We start from the raw sequence: 25,683 nt of genomic DNA on the forward strand, positions 1-25,683 counted from the left end.
ACAAAGAGTGGAAATATCTGATGAAATTCGAGCAACAGTTATAGACCATGTTCTTGTCCATGGACTGACAATGAGGGAAGCAGGACTTAGAGTGCAACCCAATTTGAGACGATTTTCTGTGCCCACCATAGTCAGGACATTCAGAGAAGAGAACAGGTACAGGATACTACTGTATTTTTGCAATTGCAAATTTACTGTACTACACTATATGCAGCTGTTTCAATAGACATTTGTAAAGTTAATCACTGTATGTATTGTACTGAATGAATATGTTTTGTAACTGCACAACTACTTTTTGTAGAATTGCAAGGCTGCCACATGCAGGTGGAAGGACAGCTATATTCACTCGGGAGCAAGAGGCCGTTATAGTTGGCATGGTCCTTCAAGATAATGCAATACGACTCAGAGAAATCCAGGAACGAGTGATACAAGACAACACATACTTCCAGGGAATCGACAGTGTGAGCATTTCCACAATTGACCGTGTCCTCCATCGTAACAGGATGTGAATGAAACAAGTATACAGAGTACCTTTGAGCGCAACTCACCAAGCTTGAAAGAACTGCGAGCTCAGTATGTGCAAGTAAGTATACATTCAGAAACATTTACTGTAATCCAGATTGTCTACAGTACTAACACATACTATGTGAATGGCATTACTCTTCAGTACATACAATGTATGTGAATCAGAAGCCTAATTGTACTAATTGTACTCTACAGTACAGCACTGTCTCTCTACATACAGTATATTTTATTTCTACACAGACAATATTTGACTTGGAATCCTTGGACAGATCCCATGAGTTCATCTCTGTCGATGAAGCAGGCTTCAATCTAACAAAGAGGAGAAGTAGAGGCCGAAACATGATTGGACAGCGGGCCATTGTTGAAGTCCCTGGTCAACGAGGTGGCAATGTCACAATCTGTGCTGCTATTGTAACGGATGTGAAACGGCTAGCTTAGTTAGCGGTGTGCGCTAAATAGCGTTTCAATCGGTTACGTCACTTGCTCTGAGACCTTGAAGTAGTGTTTCCCCTTGCTCTGCAAGGGCCGCGGCTTTTGTGGAGCGATGGGTAACGACGCTTCGTGGGTGACTGTTGTTGATGTGTGCAGAAGGTCCCTGGTTCGCGCCCGGGTATGGGCGAGGGGACGGTTTAAAATTATACTGTTACATTGATGCTGTTGACCCGGATTACTGGTTGCTGCGGAAAAAGGAGGAAGGGCAAAAGGGGGGTGAGTGTAACGGATGTGAAACGGCTAGCTTAGTTAGCGGTGTGCGCTAAATAGCGTTTCAATCGGTTACGTCACTTGCTCTGAGACCTTGAAGTAGTGTTTCCCCTTGCTCTGCAAGGGCCGCGGCTTTTGTGGAGCGATGGGTAACGATGCTTCGTGGGTGACTGTTGTCGATGTGTGCAGAGGGTCCCTGGTTCGCGCCCGGGTATGGGCGAGGGGACGGACATAAAGTTATTCTGTTACACTATCAGCAACCATGGTGTTCTACATCACCATGTTACACTCGGGCCATATAACATCCAGCACCTTCTAAGATTTATTGCCAATCGAAGATATATTTTATTTGAGCAGCAGGTTCAAGAGCAGCAGGGTCAAGAGCTAAATGAGAATCCCATTCCCACCTATGTGATAGTGTGGGACAATGTCAATTTCCACCGAGCTGCTCAGGTAAAGGAATGGTTTAACATCAATGGGCAGTTTATGAACTGCAGTTTATGAACCTCCCTCCATACTCGCCTTTCCTGAATCCGATTGAGGAGTTTTTCTCCTCTTAGAGATGGAAAGTGTATGATAGACAAACCTACACCAGAGTAAATCTGCTGCAAGCCATGGATTTAGCCTGTGGTGATATAGGTGAGGAATCATGTCAGGGCTGGATACGGCACACAAGAGGCTTCTTCCCCGTTGCCTCAGGACGGACAATATTGCTTGTGATGTCGATGAAGTGCTCTGGTGTGACCCAGCCCAAAGATAAGAAGGAGCACACTGATCACGTTTACTCCTTTGATTTTTGTCCCTTTTAGTATTGTATACTGTAGTACAGTGCATTGTAGGCTGTATACTGTACAATGGACAAATTGTATGGCCCTGAACATTGTGCTTTCCATTTATTAACAGTACTGACTGCTCAATAGATTTTGACTGGTTGCAGGTTCATATCAATAAAGAACAAGAATTACAGTATCACAGAGACAAAGGACAAGTTTGTGAGATGCAGGGTACAGTAATGTAAAAATAGGGGTACAAGGAGGAGGAAGAACAAAAAACAAAATTGCAAAGAGCAAAGCAGAGTAGTCATTTCTGATCAATTTTGAGCTACTATGATAGAACATGTTTTCGTTCATCAAAAGACAATGACGGAAAAATATGAATATTTTTTTAGATTCAAAATGTACTTCTCCCTGAGAATTGTATGTTTTGAACCATGTGTTGTCCATTTTTCGGTGTATTGTTTACTGACTGCTTGAGAGTGTAAATCATTTTGATCACTTTGTTTGATTTTGAACACAGGTAAAACTGTTTTGAGGCGAATGTTTCATTTTGCGAGAGGAGTCAGAGGTTATGTAAATAGTGCTTGAAGATGAGGTTTTGTGTTTAATGTTTTCAGGAAATGGAGCAAGGTTTCAGAAATGGTGTTTTAGCAATTGAGAAAAACTGTAAATAAGTGACCATTAGACACAGGAAAAGAATTGCATACAGAACAAGAAAAAGAGAGCGAGAGAGAGAGAGAGAGAGAGAGAGCCAATTGGTAGTTAGAAATAAATAAAGAGAGAAAAAGAGAGAGAGAGAGAGAGAGAGAGAGAGAGAGAGAGAGAGAGAGAGAGAGAGAGAGAGAGAGAGAGAGAAAGAGATCCAATTGGTAAATTACATTGAAATGTTTCCATTAGAGTTCTAGTGCGTGAGGCAACCATTTTGTTATTTGTCAGGAATGCTTTGAAAAGGGGGAAAAAAACATGATAATTTTTTTTAGTAATTTAGTATCCCCATCAGGCACCCACTGCCACCTGGTTATTATCTTCAACCAGCCTGGGATTCTGATTTGTTTTCTTGGCATGGACGCTCCCTTCCCAGGTCAGTTCATTCTGCCTCACATGCAGTTCAAAGTAACCAGAAAATGCCCTTCAGGCCAATTTAGGACCAGAACATCTCACAGTAAGCTATTTGTGGGGTGGAATCACCTACAGAGAAAAGTAATGGACTTTGGACCAGAGGGTTCTAATTAATGTTTGTCCCGAAAAAGGGGTCTTTGATAATGCATATACAGTAGGTGCAGATATTGGTTTCTGTATTGAAAAGGTAGCCCATAATGCACAACATGATTTCTATATTCTGCTACAGGACATTTATTATAATTTATCTTTAATTGATTCCCATATTGTGTCTATAATTGCTTCAAATCCAATTAAAATATTCCAACGGCATAATACTGGCTTACAATGTAGTGTACATACTATGACAGAGAATATACTATGACAGAGAATATACTTTGACAGACAATACATGCCTTGAATCAATATCAGAAAGTCTATTAAATGGCTTACAGCTCTGCTCAACTTAAAGTCAACCCATTCCACTGTGCTGATTGAAATACCAGAACAACTTCAGGTACAAAATCATCCACTTACACAGTCAGACGCACGGCGCACCCACACCCACACCCACTTACACAGTCAGACGCACAGCGCACCCACACCCACTTACACAGTCAGACGCACGGCGCACCCACACCCACTTACACAGTCAGACGCACGGCGCACCCACACCCACACCCACACCCACACCCACTTTTACACAGTCAGACGCACAGCGCACCCACACCCACTTACACAGTCAGACGCACGGCGCACCCACACCCACACCCACACCCACACCCACACCCACACCCACACCCACTTTTACACAGTCAGACGCACAGCGCACCCACACCCACTTACACAGTCAGACGCACGGCGCACCCACACCCACTTACACAGTCAGACGCACGGCGCACCCACACCCACACCCACACCCACTTACACAGTCAGACGCCCGGCGCACCCACACCCACACCCACACCCACTTACACAGTCAGACGCACGGCGCACCCACACCCACTTACACAGTCAGACGCATGGCGCACCCACACCCACTTACACAGTCAGACGCACGGCGCACCCACACCCACTTACACAGTCAGACGCACGGCGCACCCACACCCACACCCACTTACACAGTCAGACGCACGGCGCACCCACACCCACTTACACAGTCAGACGCACGGCGCACGCACACCCACTTACACACAACCAGAACTAAAGCATTCTCAGAAGTAGCTGACTAAAGCCTGGCGATGCAGAACAGATGACTGACAGTTCCCATCAGCCAGAGGCTAATGCTCCCTCAGCTGCTGTCGACCGTCAGCCCTTGGGGTGAAATTACACCCCAGCCCGGCCCCATCCCAGCAGCCCCCGCTGAGGAGGCACAAGGTGTGAGGCATCATGGTCACGCCACTGCCTTATGGCTTAACACGCTTCACCTGAAGTTCACTGAGCTGCCTCCCCCTCAGCCATACCATCCCAGGTCTGTAACCTTCCACTAACTGAACCTGCCAGAAATATGACATATCAGTGTCCTGTAACATAATGTGATGTTTGCAGGGAATGTGTGGACAGTGCTGTTATGTAGAGAGGCCAGGCCGTGGTGTGCAGTAAAGGGATTCTGGGTCGTGGATTACTGCCTGGGTCGTATGATATGCAAGGTACAGCAGATTGTTGACTAGAACCCACTGGGCAAAGTGGTTGAATCAACGTTCTTTCCACGTCTTTTCAATCCCAAAATTCACTGTGATTAAGTTGAATCAAAGTGGAAAACTGATTGGATTTCATGAACATCAGGGAATTTCGTATTTTTTTCACCCAACACTTAACCTAAATCCAATGACATGGTGAAATGTTTTGTTAATTTCAAGTTGAATTTGCATTAGTTGACAACTCAATAAAATATCGATCAGAACTAGACGTTGAACTGATGTCTGTGCCCAGTGGGAAACTACATGTCATGTATGGCAGTAAGACTAATAATAGGTTTGTTTACTGCATGCAGGTGACCTTCCTGGTTAAGTAAAGGACAAAGAGTGGAGAACCGTGTTTGACACATTAAGACAACTACAAAATAAGCATGTCGAATGAAAGACGCAAGACACGTCACTACTTCACTCAGGAGTTAATCCAGCTCCGACAGCTTAATGATAATAACAATATATGCCATTTAGTAGAGTCTTTTATCTGAAGTGACTTACAGTCATGTAGGCTCATATTTTATGGGTGGCCCAGGAATCGAACCTGAGATCTTGGCGTTACGACTGATCCGTGTGAAGGAAACAATGAATGGGGCCATGTATCGTGAGATTTTGAGAGTAAACCTCCTTCCATCAGCAAGGGCATTGAAGATGAAACGTGGCTGGGTCTTTCAGCATGACAATGATCCCAAACACACCACCCAAGGCAACAAAGGAGTGGCTTCGTAAGAAGCATTTCAAGGTCCTGGAGTGGCCTAGCCAGTTTCCAGATTTCAACCCCATAGAAAATCTTTGGAGGGAGTTGAAAGTCCGTGTTGCCCAGCAACAGCCCCAAAACATCACTGCTCTAGAGGAGATCTGCATGGAGATCTGTCATTGCCAACAAAGGGTATCTAACAAGTATTGAAATAAACTTTTGTTATTGACAAAATACTTATTTTCCACTATAATTTGCAAATAAATTCATAAAAAATCCTACAATATGACTTTCTGGATTTTTTCTCTCTCATTTTGTCTGTCATAGTTGAAGTGTACCTATGATGAAAATTACAAGCCTCTATCATATTTTTAAGTGGGAGAACTTGCACAATTGGTGGCTGACTAAATAGTTTTTTGCCCCACTGTATATGGCCCCGTTATTTATCTTACAGTTCTGCCTCTTATCCGCTCGGCGTCCCTTATGCCATAGTTAGTACATATTAATTGTCATTAGAAACTACATTTGTTTAAGCAAGTCAGCCATATCAGCTAAGTTTTTTTAAAGGCAGTAAATGAGGCTGAATGAACTGTTTCTCTGCCAGACAAGGCTCTGTTGATAGCCAGGTGTAGCTGTGGTAAGGTGTTGGGACTGCTGTCGGGACTCTGCAGTTGGGACAGCTATATTTAGGCCCTAACAGTTTGTGGGCATCGTTGGTCACCGTTATAGTGCAATTATGTGGAACTCTATTCCACATCAGTTAACTGTTTTATCTCCCATAGGGCGGCTCACCTTTGGCCCTCATCATCAGGGTTTGGCCGGGGTAGGCGGTCATTGTAAATACCAATTTGTTCTTAACTTACGTGCCTAGTTAAATAAAGGTTACGTTTAAAAAATGGATGCAAGCAGTAGAATCAGATTTAAAAAACAGATTAAAAAACATCTTATGGAACAGTGGAGGCTGTGAAGAGACACACACACACAGGTACAGATACACGCATACACACGTACTCTACACACATGTACATTGTAATAATGTTATATGATGTACTGTTTTATCTTTTGTTTTATGTGTTTGGACCCCAGGAAGAGTAGCTGCTGCCTTGGCAGGAACTAATGGGGATCCCTAACAAATACACATGCAAATATAAAAGTGAGTGCTGTGCTTCTGAGTCGGGCTCTGGTCAGGACACAGAGTGCATCTGTCTGTCTGTCTGCCTGCCTGCCTGTCTGTCTGTCTACTGAACTAAAGACAGGACTACAGGCATGACTATAGGACTATAGACAGAGTACACAGGACTACAGGGCTTAAGGCCTACAGACAGGACTACAGCACTATAGACAGGACTACTGGACTACACACAGCATTACAGGACTATAGACAGAGTACACAGGACTACAGGGCTTAAGGACTACAGACAGGACTACAGCACTATAGACAGGACTACTGGACTAAACACAGGATTACAGGACTACAGACAGAGAGTACACAGGACTACAGGGCTAAAGGACTACAGACAGGACTACAGGACTATAGACAGGACTACTGGACGACACACAGCATTACAGGACTACAGACAGAGTACACAGAACTACAGGGCTTAAGGACTACAGACAGGACTACATGACTATAGACAGGACTACTGGACTACACACAGGATTACAGGACTATAGACAGGACTACTGGACTACACACAGGATTACAGGACTATAGACAGGACTACAGACAGAGAGTAGACATGGCTACAGGACTACAGACATGGCTACAGACAGGGAGTAGACATGGCTACAGGACCACAGACAGGGCTACAGACAGGGCTACAAACAGAGCGTAGACATGGCTACAGGACTACAGACATGATTACAGACAGAGAGTAGACATGGCTACAGGACTACAGACAGGGCTACAGGACTACAGACAGGACTACAGACAGAGAGTACACATGGCAACAGGACTACAGACAGGGCTACAGGACTACATACAGAGAGTAGACATGGCTACAGGACTACAGACAGGACTACTGTACCACAGACAGGACTACAGACAGGACTACAGACAGAGAGTAGACATGGCTACAGGACTACAGACAGGACTACAGACAGAGAGTAGACATGGCTACAGGACTACAGACAGGACTACAGACAGAGAGTAGACATGGCTACAGGACTACAGACAGGGCTACAGGACTACAGACAGAGAGTAGACATGGCTACAGGACTACAGACAGGACTACAGACAGGACTACTGTACCACAGACAGGACTACAGACAGGACTACAGACAGAGAGTAGACATGGCTACAGGACTACAGACAGGACTACAGACGGGACTACTGTACCACAGACAGGACTACAGACAGGACTACAGACAGAGAGTAGACATGGCTACAGGACTACAGACAGGACTACAGACAGGGCTACAAACAGAGAGTAGACATGGCTACAGGACTACAGACAGGACTACTGTACCACAGACAGGACTACAGACAGGACTACAGACAGAGAGTACACATGGCTACAGGACTACAGACAGGATTACAGACAGAGGCTAGACATGGCTACAGGACTACAGACAGGACTACAGACAGAGAGTAGACATGGCTACAGGATTACAGACAGGACTACAGACAGGACTACAGACAGAAAGTAGACATGGCTACAGGACTACAGACAGGACTACAGACAGAGAGTAGACATGGCTACAGGACTACAGACAGGACTACATACGGGACTACTGTACCACAGACAGGACTACAGACAGGACTACAGACAGAGAGTAGACATGGCTACAGGACTACAGACAGGGCTACAGGACTACAGACAGAGAGTAGACATGGCTACAGGACTACAGACAGGACTACAGACAGAGACTAGACATGGCTACAGCACTACACACAGGGCTACAGACAGGACTACAGACAGAGACTAGACATGGCTACAGCACTACACACAGGGCTACAGGACTACTTTCTCATGCAAACACACACCAGATGGCACATTCATAGATTTCTAATTGCACTGCCATTCAGGAGACGTGTCTTTGTTGTTGCTATGCTGAGTGGCCGGCATATACAAACACCTCATCTGAGAGCCAGTCACAACTGCAGCGACTGCAGGGGGGGGGGAAGGGCAGGAGGAGAGTGGGAAAGGAGGAGAGGGGGACGCTGACTGTCGTGTCGCCTGATTGCTCTGCGAGTGCAGCAGGTAATCTCCCACACTATGACATGACCTTGAGCTCTTCACTCAGGACAATCATAACTTGACCAACTGGGCAGCTGAGCTGACCTAAGCACATCTTACAGGGACATCTTCCACTAGCTCGCTCCAAGCGTTTAAAGACCCTGCCAAAAGCATGACCTTCTTCCTGCATCGTATGTTTGTCAGACGGCTCCATTCTTCTACTACAGGCTCCACTACTGAACGTTTCTGCTTATTATCCTCCAAATAGTAATTAAAAGATTCAGTCATAGATAGTGAGTCCCTGCCAGCTGCCGATGCTGTCTGCAATAATGAAGAGATTTCCAGACAGAGGAGAGAGAGAATGAGAGAGAGAGAGAGAGAGAGAGAGAGAGAGAGAGAGAGAGAGAGAGAGAGAGAGAGAGAGAGAGAGAGAGAGAGAGAGAGAGAGAGAGAGAGAGAGAGAGAGAGAGAGAGAGAGAGAGAGAGAGGCATAAAATACCTGGAGTTCTTCAATGTCAAATTAGGAACGAGTCTAGACTATATCACATTACTGTTGACAGCAAAATCCCAAATAACCGCGCCTGTGTATAAATATCAGAGTCATCTGAAGTAATTACCTCAGCTTGGGTAACTAAGAGAGGAACAATACAAAATAGAAAAAATTAGCAGCCATTCGAGCCATTGAATGTTTGATTCCCAAACTGGATTACCGGAAGCATGGCAGTTATTTTTCTTCTTTAGCCACACTTGTCAGTCCCTCAGTCCTCCACTCCACTAGCCTCTTCTCTCATCCAAGTCCACACACAGCTAGTTAAGCGGCTGGTCTCAAGTTAGTGCCTTTCCTTTTAGACGCTAACCTCTCCAAGGTGATAAGAGCTGTATCGAGTGCCAAAGACACTCAGGAGCTTTAGTGGTCATCAGCTCCTTTTTAGAGGTCGATACTCACTGGTTTTATGAGCCTATCTCTATATAAGGCAAATATGTGGAAGGAATGGAGCTGTGAAAGCATTCAACTGGTCATAAATGTGCAGTGAATGATTAATAGTGATTCTTGGTGATTCATAGTGAGAGATCAACCAACGTAAAGACGATATGTTTTTGATGACAATGTACCTTTACAATGTACTTACTTCAATAAGCCAACACAAGGCACTACACACAGGATTTTCAAAGACAAATTGAGATAGTCTGAGGTTTTGTTCTACTTCATTGTATTGTGTGTCCTCCTCATTCTAGACGTCAATGTCTTGGCTGGGCAAACACGTATAGATGTGAGATTGGCAAGCGCATTCAAGCTTCTGCCATTTTCAAGGTGAGAGTCCTCTCGCTACAGATAATTAACCACAATATCCTCATAACACTTGTTCCTGGCAATTCCCGTTTTCTTTCACACACACACGCACACACACACACACGCACACACACACACACACACACACACACACACACACACACACACACACACACACACACACACACACACACACACACACACACACACACACACACACACACACACACACACACACACACACACACACACACACACACACACACACACAGAGACACACACACACAGAGACTTACCAGAAGTTGACAAGGAAGGGATGCTCGAGGTTCCGCATGATCTGCATCTCCTTGAAGACATTGCGGACCTCGTTCCGTTCCACACACTTCAGTTTGTTCATGTACTTCATGGCGTACATTTTCTTTGTGTCCTTTTTCTGCACAATGCACACCTAGAGAGAACAGACAATATCTGTGCATTCATCATGCTATCACCTGAGTTTACTGAATGTGTTTCTTACTGACCATTGCAGTGTTGTTTTACTCATATGTAAACACAAGCTGTAAGAAAGCGCATCCACAGACTGTGAAAGTTGAAAACAACTGTTCTATTGCAACTGTAACTATGCGCATTAATTACCTGACACAACAACGTCAAAAAGTCACAACATGAAATGTCCGTACAACTTCATAATTGTCGATAGACAACTTATTGGTTCGACATGGTGGGATCTTTTGTGTTTGTAAAATTAATTAATTGATAAATGGCGGTGGAATACTTTTATTTGTAAATATTGATATAATAACCATCATATCTAAGTGAACTTGGAGTCATGTGATGATATGGTGTGTGGCCCTCCCACTATGACTCGGAAAACCATGTAGTTTATTAGGCTACAGATTAATGAAATTATGATGAACTTCACAGGCTGGTGAATGTGCAAGGTGACAATAAATATTGAGGGTCTGGCGACATGATGATCAGCTGCTTGGCTACCATTGTAACGGCTCTCACTGGTGGTAGAAAAAGTAGACGAAGGCGCAGGATGGAAAGTGTTCATGATTTTATTTCAAAAACTACTCAAACAAAATAACAAAATCGAAAACGCACAGTTCTGTCAGGCAACAGTAACTAAACAGAAAACAAGATCCCACAACCTAAAGGTGGGAAAAAGGGCTGCCTAAGTATGATCCCCAATCAGAGACAATGATAGACAGCTGCCTCTGATTGGGAACCACACTCGGCCAAAAACAAAGAAACAGAAAACATAGAATTTCCCACCCGAGTCGCACCCAGACATAACCAAACATAGAGCATAATAAGGATCTCTAAGGTCAGGGCGTGACAACCGTTTAATGAATAAAAACAATCTTGCACTTATCCATAATAATCTAATGTAGGCCAGCCTACTGTTCCTGCGAACCTTTGGCTAGAGCGCACATGCCAAGTTCAGTGGGGACATTTTTGTGACAAAACCATCTGTAGATTTGAAATGGAAACCCAATTAACTTGTATTTTTTTATTTAGTACATGGGAATTTAACTGCAAAAGTACTTTCTATGTGCACTACGTCATCACTCACAGCCTTTTATCCTCAACAAGTCAATTTGATGAAAACACATCTCTGGTGGGAAAATTTGCATATTGTTTTTGTGGACATCTTTGAATATTTACATAAAAATCTTGTCGCCAATTGGATGGAAACCTGGGTTCCCCTTGTCAAGACAAAAAAAATATGATTTAATGTGTAGATATCTAGTTACATAATAATAGCCATTTAGCCAATCATAATAGCAGCTTCAATACAACCTGCAACAGACTAACCACTTTAATTAGACTTATCTGAGATGCTAGGGCTAAATTCTGTCCTGAAACTAAATGGTGTGTGTGTGTTTTTTTGAATGATAAGAAGGTCACAGTAGGTAGCTGCTCCTTTACTCAACAATTTACTAAAACAGACTTACCTTCCCGAAACTTCCTTTCCCGATAGCCCTTAAGATTTGGAAGTGATCGAAATTAACTGTGGAAAAAGAGGAGCATCTGCTCATTTCCATATCAGGGAAACAGCATCATATTAAATCACTATCTTGTTTCTGAATAATGAATAAAGTATGTATGAGAATATCAAATGCCAATGAAATGACATTAAAAGTAATTGACAGTCAGTGTCCTTTTTAAAAGCCCGTGAGGAAGCCTTATAGACTAATGTGTAAAAGGTTCTAAACAGGAAGTCAGCTGTTTCATTCAGCTCATTATAATAATGCCACAATCAGATGCAGACAGACTGCCCCCTTGATATAAAATGAACTTGGGGAGAGAAAGTAGAGGCAGTTTACATTATAGCCCAGAAGAAGACAACACAAAAAAAATGTAAAGACATTGCATGTTTTCCACTGAACAGAATAAACATTTCTGTTGACTTTCAGCACTTTCCTGCTCTGAGCCTTACATTTTCCCTCAACACACGTACACTGATTACACTCCCTCCAATTGGAGACAGGTGTGGCCTATTTTCACAGCCATGGTATCAGGGACAGAAGGTTATCCCTCTCTCTTTCCACCGTCTCCCAGGGTACCATGCAGCTGCCGCCCACTCTCTGTCCCCCTTCATGTGACCTGGCCGGTGCACCCCCCACCGAGCAGCAACACCCCACATCCCGTCGGAGCAGATGGATTGGATGCGACAGGTAATTATATGTTCAGTTAGTCATGTATCAGTGGCACTTCCCCTCTCCGCTAGTTGTGCTTCACTGTTTACCAGCCCTGCTATTAAAGAAGCACATGGGACTTCCTCTCTGGAGTGGATATATCATAATATCCCTCGCTTCAGGCTCTGAGCCTAACTGGATGTGATGGGGGCTTAGGGTAGGACAGCTGTGGTCTGACTAGGAGGAGACAGCAGAGCAGTCATGTCAGGTGCAAAGAGGCTGCAGTGTCAGTTAGTTACTCTGTCTATAACGCTGTCTGTCTGTCTGTCCGTCCGTCCGTCTGTCTGTCTCTCTTTCTCTCTCTCTCTCACTCACACTCTCTCTATAGAGAGGCTATAGTGGAGCCTCACGTACACTGCCGAGCAGCCATGTCTAAGGAAGTCATGTGGTTGCTGTGGCGACTGAAACAGAACCCATGGGTCCCAGTCAGCCGGAGCGTGAATTAAGCATGATCACCAAACGGGCGTGTCCAGGGGAGAGAAACAACGGACGGACAGACGGACAGACAGACAGACAGACAGACAGACAGACAGACAGACAGACAGACAGACAGACAGACAGACAGACAGACAGACAGACAGACAGACAGACAGACAGACAGACAGACAGACAGGAGGGAGGGGGAGGGAGGAGGGAGGGAGGGAGGGAGGGGGAGGGAGGGAGGGAGGGGGAGGGAGGGAGGGAGGGAGGGAGGGAGGGAGGGAGGGGGAGGGAGGGAGGGGGGGGGAGGGAGGGAGGGAGGGAGGGAGGACAAACAGACAGCTAGGGTGGGGAAGGAGGGAGGACAAGGCACAGCTTTAGCATGATGGTTAACAGGACAAACAGACAGCTAGGGTGGGGAAGGAGGGAGGACAAGGCACAGCTTTAGCATGATGGTTAACAGGACAAACAGACAGCTAGGGTGGGGAGGGAGGGAGGACAAGGCACAGCTTTAGCATGATGGTTAACAGGACAGACAGCTAGGGTGGGGAAGAAGGGAGGACAAGGCACAGCTTTAGCATGATGGTTAACAGGACAGACAGACAGCTAGGGTGGGGAAGAAGGGAGGACAAGGCACAGCTTTAGCATGATGGTTAACAGGACAAACAGACAGCTAGGGTGGGGAGGGAGGGAGGGAGGGAGGGAGGGAGGGAGGGAGGGAGGGAGGGAGGGAGGGAGGGAGGAGGGAGGGACAAACAGACAGCTAGGGTGGGGAAGGAGGGAGGACAAGGCACAGCTTTAGCATGATGGTTAACAGGACAAACAGACAGCTAGGGTGGGGAAGGAGGGAGGACAAGGCACAGATTTAGCATGATGGTTAACAGGACAAACAGACAGCTAGGGTGGGGAAGGAGGGAGGACAAGGCACAGCTTTAGCATGATGGTTAACAGGACAAACAGACAGCTAGGGTGGGGAAGGAGGGAGGACAAGGCACAGCTTTAGCATGATGGTTAACAGGACAAACAGACAGCTAGGGTGGGGAAGGAGGGAGGACAAGGCACAGCTTTAGCATGATGGTTAACAGGACAAACAGACAGCTAGGGTGGGGAAGGAGGGAGGACAAGGCACAGCTTTAGCATGATGGTTAACAGGACAAACAGACAGCTAGGGTGGGGAAGGAGGGAGGACAAGGCACAGCTTTAGCATGATGGTTAACAGGACAAACAGACAGCTAGGGTGGGGAAGGAGGGAGGACAAGGCACAGCTTTAGCATGATGGTTAACAGGACAAAGTCATGTCCTACCTGTAATACGTAATACACATGGCATGATTTTGGTTCCAGGGACAATAGCCAACTGAGTAATATGTTTTTTAAATCCAGCAATCAATGTCACATTGAATCCACCAATCAATGTCCCAGGTATTACACGACATCATCAACAGCAACATCATCAGTCCCAGACAGCTGCGGTTATATTCGACCATTATTACCACATCTCTACTGCCGAGTGATGTTTTTAAGATTACCCCAGCGTGAGTCAATAAATAATCACGTCCAGTAATTTACTTCTTTATTGTTGTGATCACTAACTGAATGTGTGTTTGCTGTAAACAGGAACACTTCGTTCCCATTCTTAATAGTCTCATAAAGCACTCAGTCCTGTTGATGTACTAAATCTGTCTCTCTGTCTCTCTGTCTCTCTGTCTCTGTCTGTCTGTCTGTCTGTCTGTCTGTCTGTCTGTCTGTCTGTCTGTCTGTCTGTCTGTCTGTCTGTCTGTCTGTCTGTCTGTCTGTCTGTCTGTCTGTCTGTCTGTCTGTCTGTCTGTCTGTCTGTCTGTCTGTCTGTCTGTCTGTCTGTCTGTCTGTCTGTCTGTCTGTCTGTCTGTCTGTCAAAGCTGACCTACCAATAAATCAGTGGAGGCTGCTGAGGGGAGAACGGCTCATAATAATGGCTGGAACAGAGCGAATGGAATGGCATCAAACACATAGAAACCATGTGACACATAGAAACCATGTGTTTGATACCATTCCACTGATTCCACTCCAGCCATTACCAAGATCCTGTCCTCATCCTGTGAAATAAAGAATCCTACGCTTATGCTCTGTCACCTTCATTAATATGATAGAGATGAACATTTACAGAACTTGTTAGTCCATCGATGAATCTCTTCTCTTGTCTATACTGTGACAGTAACTGTATTCTAGGGAGTGAAGAAGGTTAGCTGTAGAAACCGTACATCATCACAAAATGTAAAACACCCTCAGATGACATATACTTCATTATGTCAAATATAGAGAAAAACATAATGGCTTTAATTAAAGAGGGACCCAGTGAGAGGCCTTGAATAGCTAATGTACTCTAACTCTGTAGACTCATTGGGGTTTAAATTCATCTAGAGGATATTCAAAGATGTTGAACTCCACTTACAGTACCTAGTATACACTGAGTATTCAAAACATTAAGAACACCTGCTCTTTCCATGACATAGACTGATCAGTTGAATCCAGGTGAAAGCGATGATCCCTTATTGATGTCACTTGTTAAATCCACTTCAATCAGTGTAGATGAAAGGGAGGAAACATCTTAATAATTGATGGACATTTCTGTAGGGGTTGATAATGTTTTTGAAAGGGAAAATCAAGTTTGAAATTTCAAATAGGAAATTACAAACTTCAGAAACCTTTTTAAAACTCAAATACACTACAAGCTTTACATTTCCTGCATTACAGGATAGTTATAATGCAACAATGTGATCAAATTAAGATCCTACACCATTGCATTGTTCAGAAACGCATAGTTAACTTTTAAGACTTAATGTTAGTAACTGTGGATTTGCCGAAGCTTACATTTCTGTTTATTTATCTTCATCTGTTTGTTCAATCTGTCATATTCATTGTTGGTATAGAGGCTACTGGAATACACTCAGAGAAGCTTATAAAGGCAAAGACAGATCAAACAGGATGAATATCAAATAATCCCCATTGCCCACTTTATAACAGGTTGGCCTGGGTCATTACCAAGGGAGAACGACTGACCCCTCTCATTGGAGCCATGGAAGTTCAAAGCTGACTGTGGTACTGCATAGTAAATGGAAAAATTGCAATCTTCGTGGTGAATCTTTATGTAAATGAAAAAATGTTTTGAAGACATTCATGGTACCAATAATTGGCTTCTAATACACCAGGTGTACACTGAGTTTACAAAACATTAAGTTGCACATCCTTTTGCCCTCAGAATATCCTCAATTCATCAGGGTATGGACTCTACAAGGAGCCGACAGCATTCCATAGGGATGCTGGCCAATATTGACTCCAATGCTTCCCGTAGTTGTGTCAAGTTGGCTGGATGTCTTTTGGGTGGTGGACCACTCTTGATTCACACGGGAAACTGGTGCGTCTGGCACCTACTATCATACCCCGCTCAAAGACACTTAAATATTTTGTCTTGCCCATTCACCCTCTGAATGGCACACATACACAATCCATGTCTCAACTGTCTCAAGGCTTAAAATCCTTCTTTAACCTTTCCCCTCCCCTTCATCTACGCTGATTGAAGTGGATTTAATACGTTTTATTTGTTTTTTTATTTCACCTTTATTTATCCAGGTAGGCTAGTTGAGAACAAGTTCTCATTTACAACTGCGACCTGGCCAAGATAAAGCATAGCAGTTCGACACATACAACAACACAGAGTTACACATGGAATAAACAAAACATACAGTCAATAATACAGTTGAAAAAAATTAAACAAAAAGTCTATATACAGTGAGTGCAAATGAGGTAAGATAAGGGAGTTAAGGAAATAAATAGGCCATGGTGGCGAAGTAATTACAATTGAGCAATTAAACACTGGAATGGTAGATGTGCAAGATGAATGTGCAAGTAGAGATACTGGGGTGCAAAGGAGCAAGATAAATACATAAATACAGTATGGGGATGAGGTAGATAGATGGGCTGTTTACAGATGGGCTATCTACAGGTGCAGTGATCTATGAGCTGCTCTGACAGCTGGTGCTTAAAGCTAGTGAGGGAGATATGGGTGCTGCTATGGTGACTAGTGAGCTGAGATAAGGCGGGGCTTTACCTAGCAGAGACTTGTATTTTAGCCAGTGGGTTTGGCGAGGAGTATGAAGCGAGGGCCAACCAACGAGAGCGTGAGGTCGCAGTGGTGGGTAGTGATGGGGCTTTGGTGACAAAACGTGACACTGTGATAGACTGCATCCAATTTGTTGAGTAGAGTGTTGGAGGCTATTTTATAGATGATCGCCGAAGTTGAGGATTGGTAGGATGGTCAGTTTTACGAGGGTATGTTTGGCAGCATGACTGAAGGATGCTTTGTTGCGATATAGGAAGCCGATTCTAGATTTAATTTTGGATTGAGTGACATCAATAAGGGATCATTGCTTTGACCTGGATACACCTGGCCAGTCTATGTCATGGAATGTTTGTACACTCAGTGTATATCCTTCTTGAACAGACTATTTTAAAATCGCACATGGAAGAAGTTATGAGGATAATTTAGTTACTCAATGAGTAGGAGCAGCACTGAGGTAGCCTTCAAAGTCACTTCCCGGAGTAACTCAAAATGAGCATGTTATGTCTCATGAGACCCCATCTTAACCGACTTCATTTGGCTTCAATGTGGTATTGAGTCTTCACATAGGAATGAATGGTGTCACGTGATCGATGACTTTGTCCATTCATAAACAGTCATTGGTCATTACTCACTCTCCTCTGTGTCATCGGTGACAGGAGCCTTGTTGGACTGTCCCAGCCCCATGTCTGTTCCCGTATTCCCCAGCCAAGCAGGTCCCTTTCAACTCAGCATGGAATAGCTCTCCCACAGCCAGGGAGACATAGCCTGGAGCCTGGGCTGGACCACCCTACCTAGATACACCAGTCCGTGTATTGGAACTTGGCCACTCTTCTCAGTACTAGACGTAGCGGTGTGACTCTATCTCTGACCACCCTCAACAGGAGCCCAACCTATATGGGAGAAAAGCAAACACATACGTATGGTTTGAGACAACACATCATGGTAACGCTCTACTTGTGTTGGGTGGAGAGATTGTCAAGAGATCCTCTTTCCGATTGTGAATTTGCCGAATTCTTCGAAAGAGTATAGACTACTTTCATATAACCATAAGGAATTAATAAGGAAGATATAACCATAAGGAATTAATTAAAAGAAGAATGTATTCTTATCACACTGCGCCTTGTTCTCCTCCATACAACGAATGTGATATTTGGAGTGTCATCCTAACGGTGTCTGACTTGTGGTCAGATTTGCTAAGGTGGAACAAACTTGAACTTTTAACTTTTTAAAATGTTAAATTGAATGTAATTGAGAAAACAGAAAGGTGTCAAAGTATTATTTTTATACAAATATCCTTTCTGAATTTAAAAGTAATCCAAGAAGTACTCGTATAGTTTACCAAAAGTATCTGTCATTTTATTACAATATTTGAGCTTTTAACCTAATTGATTAGTTACAGTAAAAATAAATAATAATCTGATATAACGGTAATAGATTAAAGGCACTAGTAATAGATTAAAGAAACTAGTAATAGATTAAAGGCACTAGTAATAGATTAAAGGCACTAGTAATAGATTAAAGAAACTAGTAATAGATTAAAGGCACTAGTAATAGATTAAAGACACTAGTACTAGATTAAAGGCACTAGTAATAGATTAAAGGCACTAGTAATAGATTAAAGTCACTAGTAATAGATTAAAGGCACTAGTAATAGATTAAAGGCACTAGTAATAGATTAAAGGCACTAGTAATAGATTAAAGTCATTACTAATAGATTAAAGGCACTAGTAATAGATTAAAGGCACTAGTAATAGATTAAAGTCACTAGTAATAGATTAAAGGCACTAGTAATAGATTAAAGGCACTAGTAATAGATTAAAGGCACTAGTAATAGATTAAAGTCATTACTAATAGATTAAAGGCACTAGTAATAGATTAAAGACACTACTAATAGATTAAAGGCACTAGTAATAGATTAAAGACACTAGTAATAGATTAAAGACACTAGTAATAGATTAAAGACACTAGTAATAGATTAAAGTCATTACTAATAGATTAAAGGCACTAGTAATAGATTAAAGGCACTAGTAATAGATTAAAGTCATTACTAATAGATTAAAGGCACTAGTAATAGATTAAAGGCACTAGTAATAGATTAAAGGCACTAGTAATAGATTAAAGTCATTACTAATAGATTAAAGGCACTAGTAATAGATTAAAGGCACTAGTAATAGATTAAAGGCACTAGTAATAGATTAAAGGCACTAGTAATAGATTAAAGGCACTAGTAATAGATTAAAGGCACTAGTAATAGATTAAAGGCACTAGTAATAGATTAAAGGCACTAGTAATAGATTAAAGGCACTAGTAATAGATTAAAGGCACTAGTAATAGATTAAAGGCACTAGTAATAGATTAAAGGCACTAGTAATAGATTAAAGTCATTACTAATAGATTAAAGGCACTACTAATAGATTAAAGGCACTAGTAATAGATTAAAGGCACTAGTAATAGATTAAAGTCATTACTAATAGATTAAAGGCACTACTAATAGATTAAAGGCACTAGTACTAGATTAAAGGCACTAGTAATAGATTAAAGGCACTAGTAATAGATTAAAGGCACTAGTAATAGATTAAAGGCACTAGTAATAGATTAAAGTCATTACTAATAGATTAAAGACAGCAGTAATAGATTAAAGACACTAGTAATAGATTAAAGTCATTACTAATAGATTAAAGACACTAGTAATAGATTAAAGTCATTACTAATAGATTAAAGACAGCAGTAATAGATTAAAGACACTAGTAATAGATTAAAGTCATTACTAATAGATTAAAGACAGCAGTAATAGATTAAAGACACTACTAATAGATTAAAGGCACTAGTATTAGATTAAAGGCACTAGTATTAGATTAAAGGCACTAGTATTAGATTAAAGGCACTAGTATTAGATTAAAGGCACTAGTATTAGATTAAAGGCACTAGTACTAGATTAAAGGCACTAGTACTAGATTAAAGGCACGAGTATTAGATTAAAGGCACTAGTATTAGATTAAAGGCACTAGTACTAGATTAAAGGCACTAGTAATAGATTAAAGGCACTAGTATTAGATTAAAGGCACTAGTATTAGATTAAAGGCACTAGTACTAGATTAAAGGCACTAGTACTAGATTAAAGGCACTAGTACTAGATTAAAGGCACTAGTACTAGATTAAAGGCACTAGTACTAGATTAAAGGCACTAGTACTAGATTAAAGGCACTACTAATAGATTAAAGGCACTAGTACTAGATTAAAGGCACTAGTACTAGATTAAAGGCACTAGTAATAGATTAAAGACACTACTAATAGATTAAAGGCACTAGTATTAGATTAAAGGCACTAGTACTAGATTAAAGGCACTAGTAATAGATTAAAGGCACTAGTACTAGATTAAAGGCACTAGTACTAGATTAAAGGCACTAGTACTAGATTAAAGGCACTAGTACTAGATTAAAGGCACTACTAATAGATTAAAGGCACTAGTACTAGATTAAAGGCACTAGTACTAGATTAAAGGCACTAGTAATAGATTAAAGACACTACTAATAGATTAAAGGCACTACTAATAGATTAAAGGCACTAGTACTAGATTAAAGGCACTAGTACTAGATTAAAGGCACTAGTAATAGATTAAAGACACTACTAATAGATTAAAGGCACTAGTACTAGATTAAAGGCACTACTAATAGATTAAAGGCACTAGTACTAGATTAAAGGCACTAGTACTAGATTAAAGGCACTAGTACTAGATTAAAGGCACTAGTACTAGATTAAAGGCACTAGTACTAGATTAAAGGCACTAGTACTAGATTAAAGGCACTAGTACTAGATTAAAGGCACTAGTACTAGATTAAAGGCACTAGTACTAGATTAAAGGCACTAGTACTAGATTAAAGGCACTACTAATAGATTAAAGGCACTAGTACTAGATTAAAGGCACTAGTACTAGATTAAAGGCACTAGTAATAGATTAAAGACACTACTAATAGATTAAAGGCACTAGTATTAGATTAAAGGCACTAGTACTAGATTAAAGGCACTAGTAATAGATTAAAGGCACTAGTACTAGATTAAAGGCACTAGTACTAGATTAAAGGCACTAGTACTAGATTAAAGGCACTAGTACTAGATTAAAGGCACTAGTACTAGATTAAAGACACTACTAATAGATTAAAGGCACTACTAATAGATTAAAGGCACTAGTACTAGATTAAAGGCACTAGTACTAGATTAAAGGCACTAGTAATAGATTAAAGACACTACTAATAGATTAAAGGCACTAGTACTAGATTAAAGGCACTACTAATAGATTAAAGGCACTAGTACTAGATTAAAGGCACTAGTACTAGATTAAAGGCACTAGTAATAGATTAAAGACACTACTAATAGATTAAAGGCACTAGTACTAGATTAAAGGCACTAGTACTAGATTAAAGGCACTAGTACTAGATTAAAGGCACTAGTATTAGATTAAAGGCACTAGTAATAGATTAAAGGCAGAAAATAGGTCTATTTCAAAATTATCCAATGAAGTCCCCCAAACTGTAGGTCTACAATACTTATATTTACCCAAGTAGGCTAAATGACCCCAGAAAAGTGTACTTTATTCAGTTTAATACATTTCAATTAGCACATGCTACAAAGTAACTATTTATTTACTTTAATGGGCAAGTTAGTTAAGAACACAGACGGCCTAGGAACAAGCTGTCAAGGCTTGTCAGAACGACCGATTTTTACCCTTCGATTTAGTAACGTTTCAGTTACTGGCCCAACGCTCTAACCACTAGGCTACCTGCTGCCTACAAAATAAGTAAGTACAAATAGTTAACTTTCTGAAGGATAAGTCAACTTTGTTTTCACTGGGGCCATCTCATCTCTCTGTGCAGCCAGCAAAGTGATCAATAATATGAAATTGGAGAACATTAGGTTTCTGCTTCTTCCCAACTTCCTTTGATTTATAGTTTGAGGGTGTAAAATACTAGAAATTCTACAACCCGTCCCCATACCATCCAGGACAGGAGGCATACTGTAGAACTATAAAGGAGGACGCAAAACTTCAGCTCCCACGTACGTAGCTTGCTTGCACAGTTCAATGGCATCCCTACCGTGTAGCTTGAGTCAAATACAGACAGGTACAACAAGCAGTCCGATTCAAACCGGCATTTCTGACCATATATGTGTCTTTCTAACGATAACTTCGTTTAAAATTGAACATAGTGAAAATGACTTAGTATGCACAGCACAAAGCCTGTCTTCTAGTTTACTGCAATATCATCCCATGTATGATTCAGCCTACCGTGGGCATTCAGAAGAAAAAGACTGCACTCACTCTATTACAACTGGATGTAGGCTGAATGCAAACTTAATATTTGCATTTGAGTGGTCGCCTGGCGTTAGGCTACAAACGAACTAACATTTGTGATTTTGCAGTCCAATATGAATGTCATATATGGTATCCTTGATAAGGTCACCATAGTCAATTTAAAAGACATATTCCAAACTACTTCCAGTGAGCGATGCTGAAGTAGCCTAGATAATGAAACCGCATTGCCGACTTTGAGCGGGGTAGATGGAGGGCATTCCGTTTAGTATCCAGTGATACAATAGAAAGCTTGCGCTGAATAGTCATTCAAGCAGACAACATCACAACCTACCTTCAAATGCCGCGGGCCTTTGGGAGAAATAACATGTCCAGATAAAATATAAAAGGTAAGCCTATTTAAAAATCTGAGAACAGCTCACGGCATCAATTGTTTGAGGACGACGCATGCGGATACCTGCCACGACCCACGAACAGGACTGTCTGAAACGATCAGGGAAAGATGCGCAGATTGATTGCCAAAAAAAAATAAAAGTGCAATGAAAGTTGTCTTATTTTCTAAACTGTTCTCTCAAAATGATTATTGACACTGAGGATAAGATTGTATCATGAAGCAGAAACAGAAAACTGTTACATGTTTCACGAGTTCAGCAGACGAGAGAATAAGGCAGACATCAGTTTAGACTTCACACACCAGTACCTCGACTGGACTACAGGCTACTTGGCGCTACGCTGTTTACGCTTCGAACACACCGACAGGGTTTACGCAAAATAGTACGCAGCATCATCTGGATATGTGTGCAACAAAAGTTCAACATTCACCTTCTGCTACTATTTCTGTCAAGCCGTCTACACATACAGTTTGACGCACACGTTCGATAAATCCATCGTATGCACCATACAGAATGCACTGCAACTGCTTCTGAAACGCAATGCTGCAAGACGTTTCATTGGAAATTAATGTCATTATTGTGTGCCAAATTGAAAAACACTGTTGATGTGATCGAAGCGCTAGAACTCCCTCCTCGCGCGTCTCGCAACGTGAATGTAGCCAAGCCTACTCACCCTCGCGGTATAGATTTTATGAGCCAATTTCTTCTCAGGTGAACATTATTTATGTTACGTAATTTATATTTCACATGACTCAAAAAGTGTAAATTGTATTATTGTATTCTTCATAAATGGATTACATGCTCTTATTATTATCATGAACAATAATATGTTAATTTTCACCTTATTCACATCTTAAATTCAATTATAGCAGAGATAGGAATCCACTGGGCACAGATGTCAATTCAAAGTCTATTCCACATTGGTTCAACGTAATTTCATTGAAATGTTGTGGAAACAATGTTGATTCAAACAGTATGTGCCTAGTGGGAATGGACAACTTTGGGACAGATAGAGTTCTCCCTGTGTAACACTTTGGTGCGGTGTCCAATATCTGTCAAGCCGTGAGTTGAGGTGGCATTAACTAATGGCTCCATAAAGTGCAACCGTTAGGAATAGCATGGCGCTGCCACTTCCTAATTGTGTGCTCCTTTCCAAGGTCATGGGATTGACTGGGTGAGGGACTTGCTTACAGTGAGTGCACACAAATGCCAAAATTATTTCAGTCCAAACTATCCATTTTGAGGGCCGTCGGAGTGTGGTGTGTCAGGAAAATAACCTCACACTCAACGTCAACAAAACAGTGAAGAAGGCGCAGCAGCGCTTCTTCAACCTCAGGAGGCTGAATAAATTTGGCTTGTCACCAAAAGCACTCACAAATTCTACAGATGCACAATCGAGAGCATCCTGTCGGGCTGTATCACCGCCTGGTACGGCAACTGCTCCGCCCACAACCGTAAGGCTCTCCAGAGGGTAGTGAGGTCTGCACAACGCATCACCGGGGGCAAACTACCTGCCCTCCAGGACACCTACACCACCCGATGTCACAGGAAGGCCATAAAGATCATCAAGGACAACTACCACCCGAGCCATTGCCTGTTCACCCCGCTATCATCCAGAAGGCGAGGTCAGTACAGGTGCATCAAAGCAGGGCCCGAGAGACTGAAAAACAGCTTCTATCTCAAGGCCATCAGACTGTTTAACAGCCACCACTAACATTGAGTGGCTGCTGCCAACATACTGACTCAACTCCAGCCACTTTAATAATGGAAATTGATGGGAATTGATGTAAAAATGTATCATTAGCCACTTTAAACAATGCCACTTAATATAATGTTTACATACCCTACATTATTCATCTCATATGTACATGTACTATATAATGTACTCTATATCATCTACTTGCCATCTTTATGTAATACATGTATCACTAGCCACTTTAAACTATGCCACTTTATGTTTATAGACCCTACATTACTCATCTCATATGTATATACTGTACTCTATACCATCTACTGCATCTTGCCTATGCCGTTCTGTACCATCACTCATTCATATATCTTTATGTACATATTCTTTACTTGTGTGTATAAGTTAGTAGTTGTGGAATTGTTAGGTTAGATTATTAGTTTTATTACTGCATTGTCGAAACTAGAAGCACAAGCATTTCGCTACACTCACATTAACATCTGCTAACCATGTGTGTATGTGACAAATACCATTTTATTTCATTCTCATGAGACCAGGGCCCGAGACAAAGTGTCTCAGAGTGTGTGTGCTGATCTAGGATAAGTTTTGTCTTGTAGATCATAATTAATAAGATTATATGGACAGGTTAGGACCTGTTCCTAGATCAGCACTCCTACCCTGAGTTGCTGTGTGGATATGGGCCCAGGGTTCACCCCTACACGCTCAGGGGAACATTAACTACATTTTCCTAACTTGCTACATTTCTACTAACCTACTAATCTACTAATCAAATTTGACTTAATATGATATATATATATATCATATTAATATAAATATATAAATAAATATATACAATACCAGTCAAAATAAGTTTGGACACACCTACTCATTCAAGGGTAGCTCAGTTGGTAGAGCATGGCGCTTGTAACGCCAGGGTAGTGGGTTCGATCCCCAGGACCACCCATACGTAGAATGTATGCACACATGACTGTAAGTCGCTTTGGATAAAAGCGTCTGCTAAATGGCATATATTATATTATTATTATTTTTCTTTATGTTTACTGTTTTATACATTGTAGAATAATAGTGAAGACATAAAAACTATAAAACAGCACATATG

The 25,683-nt window shown here is 41.9% G+C and overlaps 1 protein-coding gene across 2 annotated transcripts in view; it reads right to left on the reverse strand.

Annotated features, from left to right (window-relative positions):
* LOC124013937 (serine/threonine-protein kinase 32A-like) overlaps positions 1 to 23,173 on the reverse strand; it is a 93,002-nt gene extending 69,829 nt beyond the window's left edge. For both annotated transcript variants that reach the window (XM_046328511.1, XM_046328520.1), the window contains exons 1-4: positions 22,819 to 23,173; positions 17,812 to 18,069; positions 11,918 to 11,973; positions 10,253 to 10,404 (exon numbers count right to left, since the gene is read on the reverse strand). In XM_046328511.1, coding sequence (XP_046184467.1) covers positions 10,253 to 10,404; positions 11,918 to 11,973; positions 17,812 to 17,863 — 260 coding nt within the window. In that variant the 5' untranslated portion in view covers positions 17,864 to 18,069; positions 22,819 to 23,173. The remainder of the gene's footprint in view (positions 1 to 10,252; positions 10,405 to 11,917; positions 11,974 to 17,811; positions 18,070 to 22,818) is intronic.
* Positions 23,174 to 25,683: the final 2,510 nt, after the last annotated feature.

The sequence above is a fragment of the Oncorhynchus gorbuscha genome, linkage group LG02 (assembly GCF_021184085.1).
Source record: "Oncorhynchus gorbuscha isolate QuinsamMale2020 ecotype Even-year linkage group LG02, OgorEven_v1.0, whole genome shotgun sequence".
Lineage (NCBI taxonomy): Eukaryota > Metazoa > Chordata > Actinopteri > Salmoniformes > Salmonidae > Oncorhynchus > Oncorhynchus gorbuscha.